The 25,333-nt window shown below is 49.4% G+C and overlaps 2 protein-coding genes across 2 annotated transcripts in view; one reads left to right on the forward strand and one right to left on the reverse strand.

Moving 5' to 3' along the window:
• The first annotated feature begins 33 nt into the window (after window positions 1-33).
• On the forward strand, window positions 34-15,906 carry LOC135245253 (PHD finger protein 3-like). Its single transcript, XM_064318174.1, has 13 exons — window positions 34-487; window positions 1,566-1,845; window positions 2,501-2,630; window positions 4,340-4,460; window positions 6,007-6,163; window positions 6,270-6,386; window positions 7,581-7,706; window positions 8,621-8,750; window positions 9,194-9,386; window positions 10,250-10,432; window positions 11,096-11,144; window positions 11,831-12,077; window positions 13,866-15,906. Exons 2-13 carry the CDS (start codon window positions 1,570-1,572, stop codon window positions 15,788-15,790), a joined length of 3,654 nt encoding a protein of 1,217 aa, XP_064174244.1. The 5' UTR covers window positions 34-487; window positions 1,566-1,569; the 3' UTR covers window positions 15,791-15,906.
• A 2,561-nt stretch (window positions 15,907-18,467) lies between these two features.
• The window catches only part of eys (eyes shut homolog), a 337,977-nt gene continuing 331,111 nt past the window's right edge, over window positions 18,468-25,333 (reverse strand). Inside the window, exons 45-46 of the mRNA XM_064318175.1 lie at window positions 22,671-22,835; window positions 18,468-19,678 (exon numbers count right to left, since the gene is read on the reverse strand). Of these exons, the coding sequence (XP_064174245.1) occupies window positions 18,468-19,678; window positions 22,671-22,835 (1,376 nt within the window). The remainder of the gene's footprint in view (window positions 19,679-22,670; window positions 22,836-25,333) is intronic.

Consider the following 25,333-nt stretch of genomic DNA (forward strand, 5'->3'; position numbering starts at 1 on the left):
AGAAAGCAGAGAGGGGGGAAAAGGGGGAGAGGGGGGAGAAAGGAGAGAAGGGAGATAGGGGAGAGAAGGGAGAGAAAGCAGAGAAGTTGGAGAAGGGAGAGAAAGGAGAGAGGGGAGAGAAAGCAGAGAAGTTGGAGAGGGGAGAGAAAGGAGAGAGGGGAGAGAAAGCAGAGAAGTTGGAGAGGGGAGAGAAAGGAGAGAGGGGAGAGAAAGCAGAGAAGGGGGAGAGGGGAGAGAAAGCAGAGAAGTTGGAGAGGGGAGAGAAAGGAGAGAGGGGAGAGAAAGCAGAGAAGGGGGAGAGGGGGGCCCTGAGGAGCAGGAGCCGGAGCTCCAGGAGCCTGTCCCTGGACGAACCGCAGCTCTTCGTCCCTGACAACGCTCCTCCCTCGGCTAAGAAAGAACTGCATGAGGAGGAGGGAGGGGAGGGCGAGGTGTCCTGGGACCCCAGCAAACACTGCGGCTTCTGCAAGAAACCTCACACCAACAGGTATGGCACTGAGAAACCCCACACCAACAGGTACGGCAGTTAGATACCCAACACCAATGGGTAGGGAAGTTAGAAACCACACACCAGCAGGTAGGGCACTGAGAAACCCCACACCAACAGGTGGAGATGTTAGAAACCTCACACCTACATGTAGGGCAGTTAGAATCCACACACCAACATGTAGGGCAGTTAGAAAACACAGCAGTAGGGAGAGTAGAAACCCACACACAGTAGAAGCACTGTACGGTAGAGTAGAAACCCACACCACAGGTAGGGCATAGAACCCCAACCAACAGGTGCTAGCATAGAAACCCACACCAAACATGGGTAGGGAAGTTAGAAACCCAGCATCAACAGGTAGGGCAAACCCACCCAACAGGTAGGCAGTACAAACCCACACACAGGTAGCGAGTTAGAAACCCACACCACAGGTGGGCAGTAGAAACCCCACACCAACAGGTAGGATGAGAAACCCAAACAGTGGAGTTAAAACCCACACCAACAGGTAGGGCAGTTAGAAACACCAGCAGTAGCATAAAACAAAGGTAGGGAGAACCACCAACAGGTAGGGAAGTGAGAAACCCCACACCAACAGGTAGGGAAGTTACAAACCCCACACCAACAGGTAGGGCATGAAACCAACACAGAGTAGGCAGAAAGCAGTGAGAAACCCCACACCAACAGGTAGGGCAGTTTGAAACCCCACACCAACAGGTAGGGAGTGAAACCACCAACAGGTAGGCAGTTTGAAACCACACCACAGGTAGAAGTAACCAACCACAGGTAGGGAAGTTATAAACCCCACACCAACAGGTAGGGAAACCACAAGTAGGATAACCAACCACAGGTGAAATAACCCAACAGGTAGGCAGTTTGAACCACACCCCCGTATATGGAGTCGACCGACTCAAATATATTCTCAGTCTGTGGGAACACTGAGAATCTTGTCACTACATTTACTTATTTTTTAAATTTTCTTGTAAACAAAGTAAAAGGAGTGAGGTCTGTTCTTAAAAAAGAAGGAAAAACAGGAACATGCTCGCTCGAGTCGAACGCCGGCTGTGCTTTGTGCGCTCAGGTTGATGGTGGGATGCGGTCGCTGCGACGACTGGTTCCACGGCGACTGCGTGGGGCTGGACCTGGCCAAGGCGCAGCAGATGGAGCAGGAGGACCAGGAGTACGTGTGCCTCAAGTGCTGCGCCGAGGAGGACAGGAAGTGCACGCCCCCGGCGGAGGGGCCCCCCAGGACCGACGGCGCCCCCAGGGCGGGGCACGCGGCCGACGGCAAGCCCGCCGGCGGACAGGACAGGAAGGAGCCGCCAGCCACAGCGACCGCGGGAGTGCGCGTCATCAAAAAGGTGAGACGGCGCGCGGGTCCTCACCCGGTCGATTATACACCTCACCCTGCCTCACCTCTAACATTGTGGGCTTGTGTTGAAGTAGCGTGTTCGGAAATGTGTGGAGGACAAAAAGCTGTCAAATAGGCTAAATATATTTTGTCATAGCTTGTGCTGAGCAATATAAGCAAATCATTTTGTTTTGTACATACTGGCCTGTAATTAAAATTTATATAGAAATGTCATGCCAGTATTCATCATTAGGCATATTCATTCTGCATTGTACCACCATAGAGTTCTAAGTGGCTGGCTCAGTGAAACAGCTGGTTTGTGCTAATAGCCGCCATAGAGTTCTACATGGCTGGTCCAGCGCAACAGAGCCAGCTTGTGCTAAAAACGTTTTCCTTTTTGTCTGACTGCATTAAATACACCGTCTATTTCATTCTCCCAGTTACTGAGGGTTTGTTCAACTTCATGAGTGTCCCTAGTGCAGTAATGTTAAAAAGTGGAATTGTGTATTGGTCACGGCTGTTGTGTCCTCTGTTGTCATTGTTATGAACACGCAACGGTGGACATTTTGCATTTGCGTCTGTGCTGTCGGATCTCTGTCATCTCCTGCGTGCTTGCGCTTGGCTGAAAGCCGGCCGTGCTGATTGGCTATCTCGCTCTGACCCAGGACTGCTTGGAGAGGAAGCTGTCGATGGAGGTGAGGGACGCGGAGGGCAAGGCGGCGTCCGCTTCGGACCAGAGGGGCAGCCAGGCGGCGAAGGCCTCGCTGGCACCGGGGGACTCCGCGCCGAAAACCGGTACCCGCGATTCGCCGAACTCTGCTCAGGCCGTCCTGCCAGCTGCTGCTGGGGGTTATTACAGTTCACTCACAAACCGTTCGCAAAACAGTCATTATATAATAACTGTGATGATATAACAGTTGTGTGACCAGTTCCATTCTTTTGAGCAGAGTCACTGTGCATATTTTTACAGTTACAGTTGCTGTTGATGAGCTGACGGTATACAGTGTAAAAAAATGTGTTAAAATTGCTCTGGTCCCAGTGCAGTCAGTAAGGTTATGCAGTCATCAGCTGTCTGGCCAGCTCCGTTCCTCTGAGCTTGAGTGCTGAAGAGAGATTTACGGCTGTAGCTGGTCTGGGAGGTTTAGTGTGGTTATGGCTGTGGCTGATCTGGGAGGTTTAGTGTGGTTATGGCTGTGGCTGGTCTGGGAGGTTTAGTGTGGTTATGGCTGTAGCTGGTCTGGGTGTTTTGTAGGAAAATTTGGGGATTCCCCATGATTGTGATGACGTCACATGTTAAAGTTAGGGTATTCCCATCAATGTTGATCAAACTGGTTCCTCCAAACTCTCGATGCTCCATGGTAAAAGTACATCACATGTATGACTATTCACTCATATAATCAATATGTAATCCAATAAACCTGTATCATTAGTTGCCGCTGAGCTTATGGAAAGCAAGAAACCACAGTATCAACTGTAGAGAAAAAGCAAGAGAATGCAGAAGGCTTAAAAAAAACCACACTTACTCACTCAGCAGAAAATATTAATCAAATACTAACCATACACTTATATTTTCAAACTGATCAACTGCTAATAAATGTGCAAGAAGACTAATATTTTACAGTGACCCCTATGTAACCTGAATACAATGGAAAATTACAGGAGGCTGTGACTTGTATTATTAATGGAAAATTACAGAATAAAGACTAATTTTTTTTAAGGGACAGTTGGGGTAACTTTCCACAATGACGTTATCACCCAAGAACAGGAAATCATTGTGGTGCCAAGAAGGTCAGGTGGTATTTTAAGGAATGTGTTAGGGGGAGTTATGGGGAGCACAGCGTGTAAAATGGATGTAAAACTGACAATCGAGGTTCAATTCTGCAGAATTGATCCGGCTTTGTGCACCTGTGCAAATGAAGTCTAACTTTTCTGAAGAGCTTGCTGCTTGCTGTTTTCTACAAATTAAAGATTGGACTTTGAATTCTGTCGGTTCCTAGACACGACAGTTTTAGTGTGGTTATGTCTGTAGCTGGTGTTTTAGTGTGGTTATGGCTGTAGCTGGTCTGGGAGTTTTAGTGTGGTTATGTCTGTAGCTGGTCTGGGAGTTTTAGTGTGGTTATGTCTGTAGCTGGTCTGGGAGTTTTTGTGTGGTTATGTCTGTAGTTGGTGTTTTAGTGTGGTTATGGCTGCAGCTGGTGTTTTAGTGTGGTTATGGCTGTAGCTGGTCTGGGTGTTTTAGTGCGGTTATGTCTGTAGCTGGTCTGGGAGTTTTAGTGTGGTTATGTCTGTAGCTGGTGTTTTAGTGTGGTTATGGCTGTAGCTGGTGTTTTAGTGTGGTTATGGCTGTAGCTGGTCTGGGTGTTTTAGTGTGGTTATGTCTGTAGTTGGTCTGGGAGTTTTAGTGTGGTTATGTCTGTAGCTGGTCTGGGAGTTTTAGTGTGGTTATGTCTGTAGCTGGTGTTTTAGTGTGGTTCCTGCTACATGCTCTCGGTTTCTTTCCTCAGGAGTGCATGAGAAGCAGGAGGTGAAGAAGTTGAAGTCCTCGCCCACTGCCTCCAAGAAGCCGTCCGTTGAGCAAATCCGGAGGAACGTGCGCGACTCTCTGAAGGATATCCTGTTGCAGAGGTAACTATAGCGATGCCCTGCTTACATCCCCCTTTCACAGTTTTCAACTGCATTTTATCATCAGTGTTCTTTTATTCATAAAACTCAAGCGTACATTATCTACGGCCCTTTAGAAATCATCACATGGTTATGTTTGTCCACGACCTTAACCGTTGTGTGGTCTTGTCGATTCAAAATTAATTCTCTTAGTGTTCTATCGCAGTGTTCTTTTACAGTGGTGCTGTTACAGTGTTCAGTTACCGTACTCTATTACAGCATTGCTGTTACATTGGTGCTGTACCAGTGTTCGTTTACCGTGCTCTGTTACAGTGTTCTATTACAGTGGTGCTGTTACAATGTCCTGTTATAGTAGTGTTGTTACAGTGTTCTATTACAGTGGTGCTGTTACAGTGTTCTGCTAGAGTGTTCTGTTACAGTAGTGCTCTTACAGTGTTCTGTTACAGTAGTGTTGTTAGTGTTCTATTACAGTGGTGCTGTTACAATGTTCTGTTAGGGTTCTGTTACAGTGGTGCTGTTACAATGTTCTGTTAGGGTTCTGTTACAGTGGTGCTGTTACAGTGTTCAGTTACAGTGATGCTGTTACTGTGTTGCGTTACAGTGGTGCTGTTAGTGTTCGGTTACCATGCCCTGATTCTTTATTGCTGTTACAGTGGTGCTGCTTGGTATTGTGCTTTGTTACAGTATTGTGGTTACCGTGCTCTGTTACAGTAGTGCAGTTACAGTGTTCTGCCAGAGTGGTGCTGTTGCAGTGTTCTCTTACAGCGGTGCTATGAAGTATTCCTTTTCACATTCATGATGATTTTCCAGGTAAATAAGTGGACTACAGGTTGTCAATATATCTGTATTATTTATGGTAAATGTCTGTCACACGTCAAATATGGTTTGTAATATTCCATATCACTGTGGTGTAGTTGACTCTTAGCTGCGTCATGTATAATTGTGGAGCTGTGTAACAAATGGAGTACAGCTCAGTCCAGTCAGATGGTAATGAAATTTCTCCTTTATTTGCAAACTTATTTTGTCATCTGTTATAGTGTGTAGCTTCAGGTATGTCTCTGCTGTATGGAGAAGAAAATGAATGTGCTAGCCTGCTGGCATTGCTCATTGGTATTGTTCAGGGACATTACGTTAATTTAGCAGATGCTCAGTTGCTATGCAGTGGGGTGTAGAGACAATACAGGTTTTTACTGTGAAGGACCCAAATTTGTATAGTCTGACTATCGCATTGCATGCACTCAGATAGAGGCTGCGCTCTAACAGATAGAGGCTGTGCTCTAACAGATAGAGGCTGTGCTCTCACAGATAGATGCTGTGCTCTCACAGATAGAGGCTGTGCTCTCACAGATAGAGGCTGTGCTCTAACAGATAGAGGCTGTGCTCTAACAGATAGAGGCTGTGCTCTCACAGATAGATGCTGTGCTCTCACAGATAGAGGCTGCGCTCTCACAGATAGAGGCTGTGCACTCAGAGGCTCTGCTCTCACAGTTAGAGGCTTAGCTCTCACAGATAGAGGCTGTGCTCTCAGATTGGATCCTTTTCTTTCCAGGCTGAAGGAGTCCAATCTGAAGGTGTCTTTGGAGAGAGCGGGCAGCGTGGCTACGAAAACGGAGAAAGAGCTCTTTGCCTTCTTCCGGGACACCGACAGCAAGTACAAGAGCAAGTACCGAAGCCTGATGTTCAACCTCAAAGACGCAAAAAACAACGTGAGAACCTGTGTGCCACATACGTACAACCTCCCTCCAAAATAACAGAAAACAAATAAATAAATGAGTCATTGAGTCACAAAAATGGATTCTTTCCCTCCCTCAGGTGCTATTTAAGCGCGTTCTGAAAGGGGAGATTTCTCCGGAACATCTGATCCGGATGAGTCCGGAGGAGCTGGCGTCGAAAGAGCTGGCCGCCTGGAGGCAGAGGGAGAATCGACACGTGAGTTCCATTGTCAGGCCCCTCACTCTTCAGTACTTCAGTTCCCATAGTTCATTGCAAAAGAATTTTCTAGGTTGCATGTGGAATGCTGTGAGCTGTTGATATCTTTGCTGGGAATTGTGTTACAGTGCTGAGTCAGAGTACAGATTTGTAAAAACATGGACAGGAATTGAGGAAAAAAGTTTTATTTAGTAAATAAAGTTTTATTTGGTATAGATTACTACAGCTTAAAATAGAAGCAGCAAGATATGATTTGAAGAAAATGTGTGAATTTAAAGCTGTTATCTTTTAAGATATGACCCGTGAAGTAAATGCGACCCAGAACTAGATGTTTTTGTTCTTCAGAACAATTTAATGTGGGTGAGAGACGTGCTGGGTTTTCCATGCGTTCTAAAGATGACCACAGTACTAGTAGATTGTGTGAACTCCAGAGCACACATGAAGGGTGTATGTTTTATAGACTGTGCTGTTTTAGGTGAGGTGAAGTTTAATTTCTGGAATCCAGGTGCTGATATTATTCAGACTGATCTGCTAAGTTAGTGGACATTGTGCTGATCTCTTAAAGGAACTGTTCACTTTATTGTTTTTTCTGATAGTATTTCAGTTTGGTTTTAGTCTGTTTTTGATTGGCCCTGACAGTTTGACGGTGCAGCTAATTATATTTTGGACATTTAGAGAAGTTTCTGACAGCCTTGCAGTGGCAGATCAGGTCATTGGCAAGCTGTAGGCCATCAGGAACTTCTCCAAGTACTGGAGACAGTATCCTTCCTTGTACACAAAAACCGTCTGAGCCAACTAAACATTGACTAAAACTGAAATAATATCAATATCCCAGACAGTGAACTATTCCTTTAAACATAATTTGTATCGACTTGAGAATGTGAAGAGTTTTTAATCCAGACAACAAGGCGCTGGATGCTCTCGGTCAGGGGACTCTGTTTTCTTTCTGAAAAGGGCCGGTGTGGGTGCAGGTTTTTGTTTTAGTCCCGCAATACAGCAGCTGATCCAACCAATTAACTAATCTCGGTCTTCAGTCAAGACCTTCAAGCACGCCAGGTGTTCTGGGCGAAATCAAAAACCTGCACCTGCAGCTTTTCGGATAAGATTGGACCCCTGCTTTAGACGAATGAGCTGAATGGTAAAAATGGTCCATTTACACAATCGGGCTTACATACGTTTTTTTCCCCTCTGCAGACGATTGAAATGATTGAGAAAGAGCAGAGGGAGGTGGAGAGGCGCCCCATCACCAAAATCACCCACAAAGGAGAGATCGAGATCGAGAGCCAGGAGCCCGCCAAGCAGCCGGAAACCACGGCGACGGTAGGGGGAAGCACACTTGCGCAACAAGGGCTGATCCGTTTCAGGATATTGTGCCAACTTCTGCCCTTAATTATTTTATTAGCCCAATCATATCGTGTTCTGGCATTTTTATAATCACTAGCTACAGCAACAGACTGTACGCTAAAGACTGTACTGTGCTCAAGTGCAGGATTGAAACAGCGTAGTTTATGGAGGTGTCGGAAAACTAAAACTAAGGTCATTGGTTTGAACAAGAATCAGCATGTAGACCAGCCCTCTAGGACTGGAGGGCACCCCTAGCATCGATGGAAAACACTTCAAACTTATTATTTTTTTTTTATTGGTTTATTTCTGTAGGTGTGGCCCTTATCCAGAGCAGCCTGTAGTTGTCATATTTAGACATTTATGCAGCTGGATTTGTGTGTGCTGATGCAGTTCAAGTTGACTTTCGTACTCAAGGGTACAGTGACCAGCCTGGCAGTGTTCATTTTGACAACAAATTTTGATTCAGTTTTAGTCATTTTACTAAAATTGCATTTTAGTTTTATTCACATTTTATTGAATATTGTTAGTTTTAGTCTAGTTTTAGGCAACAAAAGGTTTTTAGTCTAATTGTAGTGTACAAAAACTAATTCTAATGAAACATTTTTCACAGTTTTCTTTTCTGAGGCTGTTATGCCACATTACAACACACTGCCACTGACTGCTGCGTAGTTTAGCACTACAACACACTGCCACTGATTCCTGCGTAGTTTAGCACTACAACACACTGCCACTGATTCCTGCGTAGTTTAGCACTACAACACTGCCACTGATTGCTGCGTAGTTTAGCATTACAACACACTGCCGCTCATTATTACACGCACAATGACTGGATCTAGCGTTTCGGTGCCAGTGGTTCAGGTTTCCTGACTGCTGTGTCGGCCTGTTCTCAGGTCGACGCTGTTCCCAGGTCAGTGGAAGAGCCCAAGGAAGTCCCTGTGGAGTCTGACTCAGAGGGCACCAAGGACACCACTGGCCAGCACAAAGCTCACCTGTTCGACCTGAACTGCAAGATCTGCACAGGTAACTGCAGATGCGACTGCCTAGCCTCGGGGCGGTCGCTGGTTGCTTGGCAACGTGCTTTGAGATTCTTGCACCTCAAGTGCCTCAGTTCGTTTTGTCCAATAACACACGTCTAAGAGCAGGAGCTCTCATCTGAAAAGGCCCGGTGTGGGTGCAGGTTTTTGTTTTAGCCTAGCACTACCACACCTGATTCAGCTAATTCGCTAATCATGGTCTTCAATCAAGACCTTTATAAATTGAATCAGTTGTCTTAGTGCTGGCGCTGGGCCGAAACAAAAGCCTGGACGCACACCGGCCCTTTTTGGATAAGATTGGACGCCCTGCTTTAAATCAAGAAGAAAGAAAAAAGGGTTATTCCAGAGTGTAGCTGGAGAAGTGAACCCGGTTAGCTTGGAGTTTGGAGTGAGGGCTAACAGGCTGTGTTTGCGTTTCTCAACCCGCAGGCCGGATGGCTCCTCCCGCGGACGACGCCGCCACCAAGGTGGTGAAGGTGGCCACCACGGTGGTGCGCCGGCAGTCTGGCGCCGACGCCGAGCTCCGCCCCGAGGCCCCGCCCACCCAGCTGGAGGAGCTGTCCCTCACCACTCTAGAGGAGTGCCTGTCCAACCCCAGCGTGCTGTCCCTGTTGGATGGAACGTGAGTCTCCTTTCTTTTTTTTTTTTTTAAAAACAGATTTGTTTTTAAAATCACAAAATAAGTGCCCCCAGAGAGAAAGGGTGAAAGGTGCTCGAAATGTGAGAAGCGGGGGAAAACACCTTAATAATGCAAAAAGTTTGTTTCCTTTTTTAAAAAAAGTACCTGAATGCATGCCAAGTCATGCAAGCTCTGTATTTGCTTTGATTCAAGCGCCTTCCAAGCAGTCGTTACCTTTTTAATTCCTCCCTTTCATATTACAAAAATTGCTGCACCTTCCTTTTTTTTTTTTTAAAGATTTCTTAATAAAGTGTTCTGTTTGGAATGCCCACTTCTAGCTGTAAGTGTATTGTTACTGCAGTGCTGAGCTCTGTAGGGACAGCCCCCACTGCTGCTGCTTTTCTCTCACAGTCCTCCAGCTGTTAGGGTTACACTGCGGAACCCGATTGCCCAGTCAGGGTGTGACGGGGGACCGTGGGGCACATGCACACGCTGGGGCCCAGTGTCTTTACAGCAAGGGCTCGCCTTATAGGCCCAGGCTTTAACATGCTTCATCCCCTGCTGTATTACCCACGAGTATTACATTACATTTATTTAGCAGATGTGTTCAGAGGAGCAGTTAAAAGCCCTGTGTACAGTTCCTCTTTCAAGTACTGACAATACGGTTGGCCAGTAGTTCCCCAGTGCTTTTCCCACACAAAGTCCTGGTTCAGCTCCTATTGGACGCTTAATAAGTTTGATCATAAGCTACTTGGGGAAACTGGGGCTAGTGCTTTAGCCCTTTTACCTGGGGCCCAATCAGAGGTTAACGGATGAGGTTAACTGACAGGGTTAACTGACGGAGTTGACCAATGGGTGTGTTCCAGGCCGGACAGCGCCCGGGGCCGGCAGGACGAGGCGGCCTTCCTGGCCCGTCTGGACTCCCTGTGGAAGGGCTTCGTCAACATGCCCTCCGTGGCCAAGTTCGTCACCAAGGCGTACCCGGTGTCCGGGGTCCTGGACCAGCTCACCGAGGTAAGAGAGCCACAGATCGGGGGAATCGCCCTACCGCTCTAATAGCCGAGGTTATTTCAGGGTACATGGCAAATGGTTTATACTTCAGCTCAGAAATCTTAAATCGGAGGTATTGTACATATTATTTGGCTCCCTGGCAGGATGGGTTTTTAAAAAATTTATTTCATGGTAATGCTTTAGAGTACTTCTGTTGAATTAGCTTAATTGCATGAAAGAATGAGATGGTAGTCAGAGTGCTGACAGAAACAGCCTACCTTTATAATAGTTTTTTTTTTGGTGGCTGTCTTTAGCGGGACAATTGTCTGTTTATTTACGCCACATCTGCTGACTTTTAGCATATTTGTAGATCATTATGCGTGTAATTAGGACATGTCACATGGCAGATACTGGATTGTGAAAGGTTGTAGTCAATTGGTGAATGGAAATGGTTTGTACTTGGGCCCGTTTATGCGAAATATGTTATATGTATAATCCGATGTAAACTGAATACAATAAAACTATATAAAGTGTTGAGAGCGCCTGGTTATTAAACGCTGCTATGCTGTTGTAATGTACTATTCATGCAGATATCTGAGCATATGTGGATCAGGTCTTCAGCAGACATGTGGATGATGGGAAATCGGCCTTGGGACTTTGGGCCCGCTTTGAATGCAAACAGACTTATGTGATAATCCAGCTTATCTGAATCTGAATCAAAGAAGACTCACTACTGAATCAAAGAGACTGATCTGGTTCAACGAGGCTGAGGTATGTGCATTGCAAGCCTTCACTCTGAATCAGGCACAGCCACACTCAGTTGCAATCCCACAGACCGTCTGAATCAACTGATACACAGCCAGCACTCGGAACCAAGTGCCAGACTCGCTCTGAATCACACAGCCAGACTCGCTCTGAATCACACAGCCAGACTCACTCTGAATCACACAGCCAGTCTCGCTCTGAATCACACAGCCAGACTCGCTCTGAATCACACAGCCAGACTCGCTCTGAATCAACTCTGAATCACACAGGCAGGCTCACTCTGAATCACACAGCCAGACTCGCTCTGAATCACACAGCCAGACTCGCTCTGAATCACACAGCCAGACTCGCTCTGAATCACACAGCCAGACTCACTCTGAATCACACAGCCAGACTCGCTCTGAATCACACAGCCAGACTCACTCTGAATCACACAGCCAGACTCACTCTGAATCACACATACTGAATCACACAGGCAGAATCACTCTGAATCACACAGGCAGGCTCACTCTGAATCACACAGCCAGGCTCACTCTGAATCACACAGCCTGAATCACATAGCCAGGCTCATTCTGAATGACATAGTCAGACTCACTCTGAATCACAGTCCCACTGTGAGTCACATAGCCAGTCTGAATCTTTTAGGCTGTAGAGTATTTGAACATCAGGTTCATCCTAGTACACGTCAGTAGTCCCGGGCAGAAGGTGGCGCTGTTCAGCTCCCGTGTTGTCACCCGTTTCAGGAGGTGTGCTTGATCCGGTTCTCCCCGGCGACGGAGGAGGACGAGATCGCCTACACGCTGCTGTACGCCTACTTCAGCAGCCGCCGGCGCTACGGCGTCGTGGCCAACAACACCAAGCAGGTGAAGGACACCTATCTCATCCCCCTGGGCGCGGCCGAGAAGATCCCGCACCAGCTGGTCCCCTTCGACGGCCCAGGTAACGGGCACGCTGACCGCCCCTCTGCTCCTCTGTAACCTGTTTTGAGTCCAGGACAGAGAAGACCCTGTAATCCTCCTGAGGGCTGGGGGGCAGTGATGATGGCCTAGATTAGGGGTTCTCAATCTTATCCAGAAAGGGCCGGTATGGGTGCAGGCTTTTGTTTCAACCAAGCAGTAACACACCTGATCCTACTAATTGAGGTCCTTGGCAAAGACTCTAGTAGTTGATTAGTAGGAGCAGGTGTGTTACTGCTTGGTTGGAACAAAAGCCTGCACCCACACCGGCCCTTTCTGGATAAGATTGAGGCCCCCTGGCCTAGATCTTCAGATTTAGCAGTGGATTTCAGTGTAAATCAAGCAACACGACTTTGGCAAGTGCTTAGGTTTGTTCATGGCCATTTATGAAATAATTTGTTCCCTTAGATGGATCCTGGGTCAGAATCCATATTCTACCTGAAACGGTTGGGTTTGAAAGGTCTGATCTTGGGACAGCTGTTTATGGGGATATTGAGGCCATTTTTATGGTGCTTAATTTCTGGTCTGCCTTGGGACTTGTGTGTTCAGATAGATGAGACCTACAGTGCTGTAAAAACTTATTTAGTTTCAGGTCTTTAGACACAATGTAATATTAGACAAAGTGAAACTGAGCGAACGCGAAACAATTTTTTAATTATTTCATTTTGTTTAATGAAAAAAGTTATCAAACACCCATATCACGCTGACCCATGTGAAAATTTATTTGCCCCCTTAGTTACTCAGTGTAGCAATTAACCAAATTTGATTGATAATTAGATTCAGCTGATTGAACACAACCAGGCTTGATTGCAGCCGGTCCTGTTGAATAGAAGCCTCACTCATATTGAACCTTATCACTGCGAAGTAGTCACCACCGAGTTTCTACTAGCACACTATACCATAATCAGTGGAAATTCCAGATGAGATGAGAACAAAAGTTACAAAGCCAAGGCTCTGGGACCCCACCGAACCATGGTGTGAGCCATTATCTCCAAATGGAGAACATTTGGAACAGTGGTGAATCTTCCCAGGAGTGGCCTGTCTGCCAAAACTTTTCTAAGGCTGCAGTGGTAATTCATCCAGGAAGTCGCAGAAGATCCCAGAAGAGCATCCAGAGAACTTCTGGCCTCTTTAGCCTCAGTTAAGGCCAGTGTTCATGACTCCTCAATAAGAAAGAGACTGGGCAAAAATGAGATTCATGGGAAAGTAGCAAGGCAGAAACCACTGCTAACCAAAAGAAACTTCAAAGCTTGTCTCACATTTGAAAACAGGTTTTGGAGTGGTCAAGATAGTCCTGACTTGAATTGAATAGAGATGTTCTGGCAAGACCTGAACTGCTCATAAACCTGTTTGTCTGAATTAAAGTAGTTCTGCAAATATGAGTGGGCTAAAATTCCTTCTACAGCGATGTGAAAGACTGCTATCAAATTCTAGGGAGTGTTTTGTTGCAGTTATTGCTGCTAAAGGTGGTGCAACCAGTGAAGATCAAGGCGGCAAGTTCATTCACGTGTGTGATATGGGTATTTGATAACTTTTTTCATTAAATAAATTAAATAATTAAACTTGGGTTCTCTCTGTCCAAAGATCTGAAGTCATTCAGTGTGCAAATATGAAATAATAGAGGAAATCAGGAAGGGAGTAAATACTTTTTTCACTGCACTGCAGAATTTGAGGTACAGGTAAGAATGGGAGCTTTGGGAAATGAGTTCTGAAATTAGCCTTGTGTTTTGCTTTCGAATGTTAAACTTCTGTTCTCCTGTTATCTCCACAGGCTTGGAGGCCAACCGTGCCAACCTGCTTTTGGGGCTGGTCATTCGACAGAGGGTCCGAAGGGACTACGGTGCCATTCTGCCCTTGGGCGTCGCGGAGCCTCCCCTCCCGAAGCTGGCCCCCGAGAGCAGGGCCAAGGGGGAGCCCGCCCTCGCCGACGGCGAGCGCAGGGAGGGCGACGGGTTCGACCCCGCGCGCGAGGAGCGCCAGGCGGAGACCGCCAAGCAGCCCCAGCCGGCTCAGGCGGAGCCGGGGCAGGGGCCCGGGGGGGAGGGGGACGCGCTGGCCACGGAGGGTGTCCTGCAGGAGCCGGAGAAGCCGCTGCGCTTCCTCCCCGGGGTGCTGCTCGGGGGCGAGGGCCCGTCGGCTCCCCCTCAGGACGCGGCGGCCAAGCCTCCGTCCGCAGCGAGCGAGGCTCCGCCGGGCGAGGCGGAGAAGGACGCGGACAAGCGCGAGACGGACGCCGCCGCCGCCACCGCTCCTGACGGCGCGGGCCAGGAGCCCGCCCCTAACAAGAGCCCCGCCCCCATCAAGAGCCCCACCCCCAAGAGCCCCGCCTCTAACGGCCCCAGGCTGGACCGCTTCGTCATAAAGAAGAAGGAGCCGAAACCGGCGAAGAGCGAGCCGCCGCCGTCCGCTACAGACGAGAAGCAGGACTCCTGCATGCCCCCGGGGAAGGAGGCCGGGACCGCCCCCAAAATCCCCCCCAATCCGCCCCCATCCCTGCCCTTATCCCCGCCCCATCCCTGCCCTTATCCCCGCCCCCATCCCGCCCCCATCCCTGCCCCTCAATCCCGCCCCATCCCCCCCTCATCCCCGCCTATCCCTGCCCCCATCCCACCCTCATCCTTCCCTGCCCCCATCCTCACCCCAACCCCCCCCCATCCCCCCACTGCCCCCACCCCTGCCCCCACGGTCTCTCTGAAAGACAAGCCGCCTGACGTTTCCACGGAGGCCTTCCTGGCCCACCTCTCCCAGCCCCCGGCCCCCAAAGAGCCGCCCGGCGCCCTCGCCGCCCCGCCGGGGTCAGCGGCCGCAGAAGCCAAAGCCAGCCCCGCGGCGCCCGTCCACGCAGCTACGCCGGCTACGGCGGTACGGGCCGGCACCCCCCCTAAAGACGCCGCGCCCACCCCCGGCCCGGTCGCCGTCACCAGTCCCACCAAGGACCCCAGACAGCCGACGGTCCCCCTAAACGACTCGCCGTCCCCCGGGCAGGAAAAACAGGGCGGTCCCGTCGCCGGGGGTCCGGGGCAGGATGCGGACAAGGGAGCGGAGAAGGATCTTTCGAGCGAGCGGGAGAGCTTGCCCGTTCCGGACCGGGACCAGCACAGCTCCGCCCCGCCGGCGCCCGCCCCGCCCGCCCCGCCCCAGCGGGAGTACCGGCCCGTGGAGGACATCCAGAGCATCAGCACGGTGTCGTCCTGCGGGACCTCCGAACGCCGCGGCTCGCCCCTGCTCGCCCTCCCGCCCGCCGCGTTCTCCCCCGGGGGCCTGGGACCGCCGGCGACCGGCTTCCCCTCGCCCCACCCGGGCTCGCCCCCGTTCAAGTACCGCCCGCCGCCCTCGCCCGTTTACGCCCCCCAGAGCGGGGCCCCGCCCCCTTTCAAGCCCCTGCGCCAGCCCGCGCCGCCCGTCTTGGGGTACCCCGGCAGCCCGCCCCTCCTGTTCCCCCAGCCGGAGCCCCACCTTCAGAACCACGCCATGACTTGGCCCCGCCCCGCCCCCTCGCCGGCGAGCTTCCCCCCGGCTCCAGGGCCGCCCCCCCTCGCCAGCTTCTCGCCTCCCGCGGTTCCGGTGGCGGTGGCGGCGGCGGCGTTCGAGGCCTCCCGCTTCCTCGAGTCCTCCAAACCGCCGCCCCAGACCCAGACCCCATCCCCGACCACGCCCCTGGCCCTGCCCCGAACCACACCCCCGACCAGCCCCTGACCACACCCCCGGCCCCGCCCCCGGCCAAAGACGAGAGGGGGTCAGACCGGCGGCACATAGACCCCTGGGAGAGGCAGCCCCGCCGTACCGAGGACGACCACAAGAGGGAGAGCAGCGGCGACCGCCACGGGCACAGGCGCCACAGCGAGTCGCACCGCGACCGGAAGAGCCGGCACCGCGACAAGGACCGGGACCGCGACCGGGACCGCGACCGCGACGGGGACCGCAGGAAGCACCGGCGGCGGAGCCGCAGTAAAAGCCGGAGTCGAACCCGCAGCCGCAGCCGGAGCAGGAGCAGGAGCAGGACCCGGAGTCGAACCCGCAGCCGGAGTCGAACCCGGAGCCGGGACAGGAGCCGGGACAGGAGCCGGGAGAAGAGCGGGCGCCGGCGCAGCCGCGACAGCCGGAGCCGTCACCACGGCGATCGCCACTCGCGGAAGGACGGTCGCCACGGCGACGAGTACAGCAGCCGCCACAGGGACAGGCACAGGCACAGGAGGGACTCGGACCACGACAGAGGGAGGAACCGGTCCAAAGAGCGCTCGAAAGACAGGCGCTCCTGATCCTCTCCGCCTGGGCCCACTGAGTAGAGCTGATGTTTTAGTGACAGACAGTACGCAGCCATTTTATTTCCGTTTTTCTTACTGGATAAAGACTGAACTTTCCGTACATTTCTGGCTGTGCTTTTTAGTTTCCATTTTAATATCTTCACATGTTGTACTACTGCACTCTGGAGCTGAATTTGAGGCATTTGTTCAGAAATACCACACCAAATGACAGCGAAGACATTTCGCCCTGTTGAACACTTTCATACAAGACAACTGGAGGGGGGTGGGGGGGGGCGGGTAGTTCTCTTATTATAGCAGCTATTTGTTGACTCTGGATATCCTTTTTAACTTCTTTTTATGTTACCCGACTCTCCTGAAGATTTTTTTTTTTTTTTTTGTTTTGTTTTTTTATTCTGGAGCATAGTCTCTGTACATTTTGGCCTGTCGTGTACAGTAGAGAGCGTGCCGTCTGCACAGTGTTTATGTACAGTTCATAATAAATCTAATCTTTTTATCGTGTGTTGACAAGAACAGTTAGTTCTAATAATTAAGGTTGGGGGGTGACACACTTGGGATGGGGGTGGGATGTGTGTTTCTGAATTTGAGAAAATGAACTGACATTATTTCCTGAGATGTACCCAGAAATTAGTATGGCCCAACCAAAATGAACATTTTATCGACTTTACTGATGTCGATTACTAGGAGGTAAAACCTCAGATAATCAATATTAGGTTGAGATTTTTTCTCCCATTTTTCAGCTTTGGTCAAAGATTGAACAGACACCAATAATTTTAGAGAAATAGCACTTTATCTAGTCAACACAGTAGATACACTTTACACAGAAAAATAAATATCTAAAATTAATAGCTAAAATCAAAGCACAAACTGGAAAATGCATAATAAAAAACTCTTCTAAATAACCTACTTTAAAATAAATAACATATAACAAATAATTCACATGAACGCAGACTACTGATAGCAATATTCTAAACCTGTATTCGAGAACCTGTCTGAGGAGAAATAAAAATGTTCTTAGACAAGAGAAATCCACTGATTTAAAAAAAAAATACTCAAAATGAGTTTGTTGTATGGGAACAATAATATCTCCAAGTGAGCTGTGTTCACACACTACTAAAAAAAAATACTGCTGTACGTTTGTGCTTTCACACGTTGGCTATTTGAAACACTGATAAGACATCACATGTACCGGCTAATAACGTTACCGACTTGGCTACTGGCTTATCGTGAGTAACCCTAATGGTTTGACAGCGTTAGCAAACACTAATGTTTGCTGTTTTCACATTATGCAGCCTGTGTTGGAATTATTAAAAAACGAATCTGTTTGCACTCAAAGCTGGGAGTAAAATTTTAGTCACCTCAAGTGTGCAGTCACACGCGATGTAACTTCTTCTGATGACAGATGGACATACAGCGCAGAGACACACTGACGCCCCAGAAGAATGAAATATGATTGGGCAGACTGCTGTGGCAATTAATTCATTCAGAACAAACGTGTTGAGTTTCAGCATGATTGAACTGGTTGTCTTTTACACAAATGACTATCAACTCCATAGAAGTCCCATATTTCAAAACTCAAGTCTACATGCAGTCTAAATGTAGTTGAAATCCAGTCAGCTCTAAATTATGAATGTTTGACACACGTACCATTGAGTCTATGCAACATGAATGTATTTTTGGACATTATACATTTAATGGTTTGACTGTTGCATAATTATTCACATGGCAACAGACATTTTTTGGAAAAACATCTTAATTGGAATCTGTAGACCTGGATTTAGGGCTATGCTCTGTAAAGTCTCTACACACACAATTCTGTTCTCACCACAATGCCCCTGTGCTGATATGGATCGGGGACAAGCTTGGCTCATTATACCCTGTCCTCCCTCTGGAGAGCTAGACTCTGACTGAGAGACGGGTGTAATTAGCCCGGTTTGTTTTGGTCCTTTGTGACAGTTCTTAGAAGCAGCACAAGCCTGCCAGTAATAAGGTCGATTTTTCATTGCAGTGTATGAATAAATATTTCTAAGAAAGGGGGAAAAATTGAATCAGTTTTTTGTGGTAAACACTTAGCGGGCTCTTAGCCGGCAGCAGAGATGTTGTTCCCACGGTTACTCGTCTCCCGTGTAAACATTGAAACCCTCAGAGTTCTGCAGAAAGTCCACCTCGCTGGTGTCCCGGTACAGAAACACGTCTTTTATTTCGCCCACGAACCCCCGGTCGAAGAGACCGTCGGTCGCGGCCTCCACGTCCCTGTCCGGCTCGAACCCGCCGAAGTAGAAGACTCCGCCGTGGTCGACTTGCACGTAGCGCTCGAACGGGTCCAGGTCCCGGAAGACCACCCGCTCCCCGTCCAGGGAGACCTGGATCACGGTCCTGTTCTGGTCGAGCGTGACGACGTGCCAGCGGTGGCAGCAGACGGCGGTCGCTCTGTGGGTGACGGGCGGCGCCGCCCCCCCCTCCCCGAGGCCGACGGCGACTGTGAGGCGGCCCCCCCGCAGGCCCACCGCGAGGTGGTCGCCGCCGCGCGCCCGGGCCGGCCCCGCCCACAGCATCAGTCCGTCTGGTTCCCCGGCGCTGAAGCTGAAGGTGACCCTGACGCGGGTCAGGTCCCGCCCCCCGTGCGCGGGGTCGCTGTACCTCAGGTAGGAGCGTCCGGCGAAGCGCGCTGTCGCCAGGGTGACCCGCCTGTCGCAGCGCCCGCCCTGCCACCCCAGCGGGCAGGCGCAGACGTAGGAGGCGCCGGCGGCGTCGGGGTGGCACAGGCCGCCGTTCTGGCAGGGCTCTCCGGCGCACGCCGCGTGCAGCTCGCACCCGGGGCCGGTCCAGGGCGGGGGGCAGGAGCAGGTGAAGCCGCCACGGGGAGGGCCCAAGGGCACGCAGGTGCCCCCGTGCCCACAGGCCCCGTGCCCGCAGGCCGTCCCGTCGCAGTCGCCCACGCCGGCCCCGCCCGACGCCCCGCCCTCGCTCAGCTCCAGCCGCCGCCCGTTCAGGACCGCCTCGCGGACACAGCCGGTGAACCCCGCCCGCTCGCCCCCCCCCACCGCCCCGCCGGCCACCGCGTCCAGGGACGGGACGCCCCCCACGAAGACGTCCGGGCCCACGTCCAGCGCCGCCATCCCCCCCGGGGACGCCCCCCCGCGCGCCTCCGCCCCGTCCAGAGACAGGTAGCCCCGCCTCCCGTCCCGCCCCGCCCGCAGCGTGTGCCACGTCCCGCCGCTGGCGTCCACGCGGGAGGCCGAGCGCACAGTCACCGCGGCGTCCCCGAGGTCGTAGCGCAGCTCGGCGAAGCCCGACGCCAGGCACACGCAGAAGAAGTCCCCTGGAGAGGACGGGAGAGCAGAGGATGAGTACAGTGCCAAAACTGGGACTAGGCCCCTGTTCATTTCCCTTATCCCACATCTTGTTATGGTCTGACCCCAGGCCAGGTCATAACACCACCTGAAATCACTTTAGCACAGGGGCGGCAGTGTAGCATATTGGGCTAAGGAGCTGGTCTTGTAACCTAAAGGTCACAGGTTCGGTTCCCAGGTAGGACACTGTCATTGTACCCTTGAGTAAGGTACTAAACCTGCATTGCTTCAGAATATACCCAGCTGTATAAATGGATGCAATATAAGAAGTTGTGTTAATCGCTCTCTGGATAGGAGCGCCTGCTAAATGCCTGTAATGTAACGTAACACTGAACTTCCACACCGAGAATAACCCAGCTGAAAAATCTAATCTCACACCTGCAGCCGAGGCAAGCCTGTGGACAAAGACCGTATCTGTGCCTGCAGTCCGCTCACCGTGCGGACCGAGCAAATGTCAGGTGACTCAACGTTACAAATGGCTGTCTCTTGACTTCTGAGCCCAGGTGCGATCTGGCCAGGAGCCGCGCTCGCAGTGATTCAACGGCACCTTTTATTTATGTCAAGACCGGGCAGGAAAATCATTTTTAAAACCCTCACGCTGTTCCTCTGTGATAGGCTGTTCGTCACTGCCATGGAAACCGCGGTCCCCATGCTGAGTCACGTAATGAAGCGGCTGTCTGCGGAAGGCCACTAACGAAGACCGACTGTTCTCGAGGAGCCGCTAACACACAGATGAGAGACGGGTATGCTCTCTTGATATTTTTTAAAGGTTACAGCACCTCTTCTCACAACAGCCTGTAATGGGAGTGATGATGTAATGATTATGCAAGTCAGAAGCAATGGGGGTGCGGAATCACCAGTCTCCTCTGACCCATTAATCAGAACCAACGCCTTACGCTCACATTTAATGCTCACTAAGTCACGTGATTTAGATGTATAATTTTCACAGATTTATAAGTAAGAAAATACGTCCTTTTGATGTAAACATATCACTTAAGAGAGCTTGTTGTCTGAAATGGTCTTTTCCCTCCTGCTTGGATATTCACTTCTCACAAACCAGTCAAGACCGTTAATTGGTTAAAGTGTAAATGCCCTCCAAATGACCAATACCTATGTGTACAGATACAAAGATTCCTGCAATGGCCAGGATTAAAATAGATACCAAAATAACACCTGTTTTGATTAATGAAACAATAAACATTAAAATTTCCATTTTCTTTTTAGGAAAACTGTTATGCATAAACATTTCTTTTGAAACTCAGTATATGTGCATATAACACATAGCCTTACTTAGTGCTATATTATTACATTACAAACTGAAATGATGTAGAAATGGAAGGTTACCTGCAGGACTGTTGTCCTCGGTTGCAGTGAGTAACTTTCTCAGCTTATCTCAGCCTGCGTTTAATAGGATTAGTCAGCCGGAATATGTCCCTTCCTGATAAGCTGTTCACAGACCCCGCCGACATGCCCTTTAGTCAGCACAATAAAAGATCTTTTTTTCTCCTCCCAATGGAAACTCGCTCAGATTTTCCGTAGCTGCAGCCTGGTGTCTGGAGCGTTGCGGACTCCTGCTGTGAATCCACACCGCACTCACTAACCTACACCCGTCAGGCTTCAGTCAGGTTTGCCAAAATGCAAGATTTTAATTTTTTATTGTTCGTTTCGGTTCATTTTTGCATTCGTTTTGCTGAGGTAACACTGGAAACAATAAAATGCAACAACAACAACTTAAAAAAAAAAAAAAAGATGAATTCTTGTGATCTGTTACCTGTGAAGGTTGGAGTGCTTAAATAATGCAGAACTCTACTGACAAAGAAGTTTGGAACCAATTAAATTTTTTACAATAAATTATTATTATTATTATTTTTTTCACGCGTCAAGATGCTTTACAGTGGAAACACAGCGAATAAAGGCTACAGGGAGCTGAAACCATAAACTCTGAAACGAGATATATTTTTATCCTTCTTTAATTATTGTCTCTCTGCCCTTTGACTCCATTTAATTTCCCCACAGAAGTTTGGAATTTAAGATGAGTTTTTTTATTTTTCATTTTTTTTGCTGAACCATATAAAAGGGCAGCTAAAATGATACGGAGGGCTATGCACTGTAAAAATGTTTTCAGCTCTAGAATAAGAATTTTATTATTTTAAATAATTTTATGAACTTAATTTTATTATAAGAATAGCTGCATTTCTATGTCACTGGATGTGGCATTTTAACCACTACGGGGGTAAAGCTGCCTTCTTGTTCTGGCTGCAGAGCAGTGTTTTCGAGTGCCTTTAATGGCAAGAACTCTTTATCTGCAGGAGATAAAGACAAAGTCTCACAAAAACACCCCTTTTCCACAGTGACCTTTTCACCACACCACTAAGAGTGGCCTTACTACTGTGTTTTTATAAGGGCAGGTGCCTTGTCAGATGTAATGCATAACAGTGGAACTCACTCTACAGCAGTGTTTCTCAACCCTGGTCCTGGGGACCCACTGCCCTGCATGTTTTAGATGTCTCCCTGCTCCAACACACCTGATTCAAATGAACGGGTCACCATCAAGCTCTGCAGAAGCTCGATAACGACCCATTAATTTGAATCAGGGACTGATTCAAATGAATGGGTCTAAAACATCTAAAACATGCAGGGCAGTGGGTCCCCAGGACCAGGGTTGAGAAACACTGGGCTACAGTTTCACGTTACACAGAGCGCATGCAAATGCACTGATGACTGAAATGAGCCCCATGGGCTGGCTGGCTGGCTGGCTTTAAGACAGGCAGACCGTGTTATAAATCGTGTTATAATTAGATTAGGCTTGTCCACTTCTGTTTCCACCACGTTCACTTTCCCAGATATTGCAGCAGGGTTGTGGCACGGTTAGCTTCACCGGGCCTGCTGGGTATGAACCGCTAGTTAGCCGTGCGCTAATCTACGCGACCGCGCCGCCCGTTCGGGCCTGGCCTGGCCCACCTGCTCGAGCGCTGAGGCGCTGTGCCGCGTAGAACAGGATGCCCTCTGGTGACAGAGTCCGGAACTGCAGCCGCAGGTCTGTTCTGTGCCGGAGTCCCTCGATGCCGCTGAAGGACATCCAGGACGAGCGGTTAGCGCTGAAGGAAGGGTCGCTGATGGCCAGAGCTGAAACGCAGAGCGAGGAACCGGTTATCTTCAGAAAGAAAACTCTGAAAAATCTGCAGGTCTGTGTCTACATCAAGCTGCAACAATCCAGTGATGACTGGAACATCTGCATTATTGTCCTGTTATTCTTAAATTTTTAATAATTAAATTTTTTTTGTACACTTATCTGGACACTAATGATTTTCACCATGTTAATGACAAATGAATTCTCGTGTAGTTTCTGGCTTGTTTTGCTGAATGAGAGTTCTCTACATGTCTTGTTTTTGTCTCCTATCACGTTGGAAACGTAAGGAGTTTGGAAGCCCACAAGTCCAACCTCTGCTGATGTCATTACTTACAGTACCCTCGCACACCTGAGTGCATTCTCAACGACACGAGGATTGTCCAGCCAGAGGTAAGATGGCAGGTGCCCAGGGACATGGCCTCTGGGACAGAAAGGGCAGGGGCATACAGATACATTGTGAATTCTGATTATCAGGGCAACCGGACTTGTGTAGAAGTGATTTGTTTTGCCAGATTCTCTGAAGTCAGTTTCACGCAGCACCTTGAGCGCTAACCCTGAATTAGCTTCTCTGTTCCCCCGTGCAGCCACACACTCTCCCTCCCGTTCAGCTTTGGAAATTACAGGTCAGTTCCATTTCTGTTTTGTAGACTGCGTAGACCGTTTTGTTTTTCCCTTCGTAGACTTTCTCTGTGAGAGACTGTGATCTCTGGTTCAGTCTGGTAATGGCCTGTCTGCAAACTGTTTTTATTTTTGCACACTGGTCCAGGGTTCTCCTTGGGAAAAGGGGGGGGGGGGGGGTCGGTGGCGGGCAGTTATTTGCTAGCGGGAAGCCCCTCCATAAAATGTGAACAGGTGTGACCTCGCAGTACAATGGCTACCGGCAGAGACTTGTAACAGCACGCCTTTTATTCAGTGTCTGTAGAAGGATGACCTTTACAGGGCTGCTCAGGGCCATGTAGTACAGGCTGTGTTCACTGCCCTCAGCTTGTGGAGCAGCTGACTGGACACACTGAGGGGTTCAGTGCATGAGGCTACTGCTGGAGAGCCTGGCATACTTATGCACTGTTATGGAGCCACTGGCATACTTATGCACTGTTATGGAGCCACTGGCATACTTATGCACTGTTATGGGGCCACTGGCATACTTATGCACTGTTATGGAGCCACTGGCATACTTATGCACTGTTATGGAGCCACTGGCATACTTATGCACTGTTATGGAGCCACTGGCATACTTATGCACTGTTATGCGGCCACTGGCATACTTATGCACTGTTATGGGGCCACTGGCATACTTATGCACTGTTATGGAGCCACTGGCATACTTATGCACTGTTATGGAGCCACTGGCATACTTATGCACTGTTATGGGGCCACTGGCATACTTATGCACTGTTATGGAGCCACTGGCATACTTATGCACTGTTATGGAGCCACTGGCATACTTATGCACTGTTATGGAGCCACTGGCATACTTATGCACTGTTATGGGCCACTGGCATACTTATGCACTGTTATGGAGCCACTGGCATACTTATGCCTGCTTATGGGGCCACTGGCATACTTATGCACTGTTATGGAGCCACTGGCATACTTATGCACTGTTATGGAGCCACTGGCATACTTATGCACTGTTATGGAGCCACTGGCATACTTATGCACTGTTATGGGCCACTGGCATACTTATGCACTGTTATGGGCCACTGGCATACTTATGCACTGTTATGGGGCCACTGGCATACTTATGCACTGTTATGGAGCCACTGGCATACTTATGCACTGTTATGGGGCCACTGGCATACTTATGCACTGTTATGGAGCCACTGGCATACTTATGCGCTGTTATGGGGCCACTGGCATACTTATGCACTGTTATGGAGATACTGCCATGCTTTTGCACAGGGTCACTGATCTATAGATCCCTGGTCTGGATCCAATGATCCACAGACTGGAGATTAGAAAACCTGCACTACAATGACCAAAATGTGCCCTTTGTAATGTTTAGAACAAAGACATGTTTCATCTCGATTTGGCTCTGTACTCCACAAGTTTATCTGTAATCCAACAGTTTGCATGCTTGAAGTGCAGATTGTCTGCTTTTATTAAAAAGTATTTTTTTTACACATAACCCAACCCCCACCATTTCAAGGCACCATAATATTTGTGACAAATGGCTTCACGGGTGTTTCTTATTAGTCAGGTGAATTATGAGAGCTTTCTAGCATTGATTCTAGGCTTTTGATTGCCTTTGAAGTCTGTTATTGGCATTTGTCAACATGAGGACCAGAGTTGTGCCAATGAAAATCAAGGAAGCCATTATGAGACTGAGAAATAAGAAACAAAAAGTCAGAGACATAGATCAAACCTTAGGCGTGCCAAAATCAACAGTTTGAAACATCATTAAGAAAGAGAGTACGGAGTACTGAGTGAGAAGACCAGTGAATAGAGTACTAATCTCACAGAGTGTGCCGGTGTCTAACACAGAGTATTAGAA

The sequence above is a fragment of the Anguilla rostrata genome, chromosome 18 (assembly GCF_018555375.3).
Source record: "Anguilla rostrata isolate EN2019 chromosome 18, ASM1855537v3, whole genome shotgun sequence".
Lineage (NCBI taxonomy): Eukaryota > Metazoa > Chordata > Actinopteri > Anguilliformes > Anguillidae > Anguilla > Anguilla rostrata.

What these genes read in the sequence shown, in the direction of transcription:
- LOC135245253 (XM_064318174.1), top strand. Translation starts at nt 1,570, where the DNA reads ATGGTGGGATGCGGTCGCTGCGACGACTGGTTCCACGGCGACTGCGTG. An exon ending in CTGTCCCTGTTGGATGGAAC is followed by an intron (nt 9,387 to 10,249) that starts GTGAGTCTCCTT and finishes GGTGTGTTCCAG; the next exon opens with GCCGGACAGCGCCCGGGGCC. An exon ending in ATCGGGGGAATCGCCCTACC is followed by an intron (nt 10,433 to 11,095) that starts GCTCTAATAGCC and finishes TCTGAATCAAAG; the next exon opens with AAGACTCACTACTGAATCAA.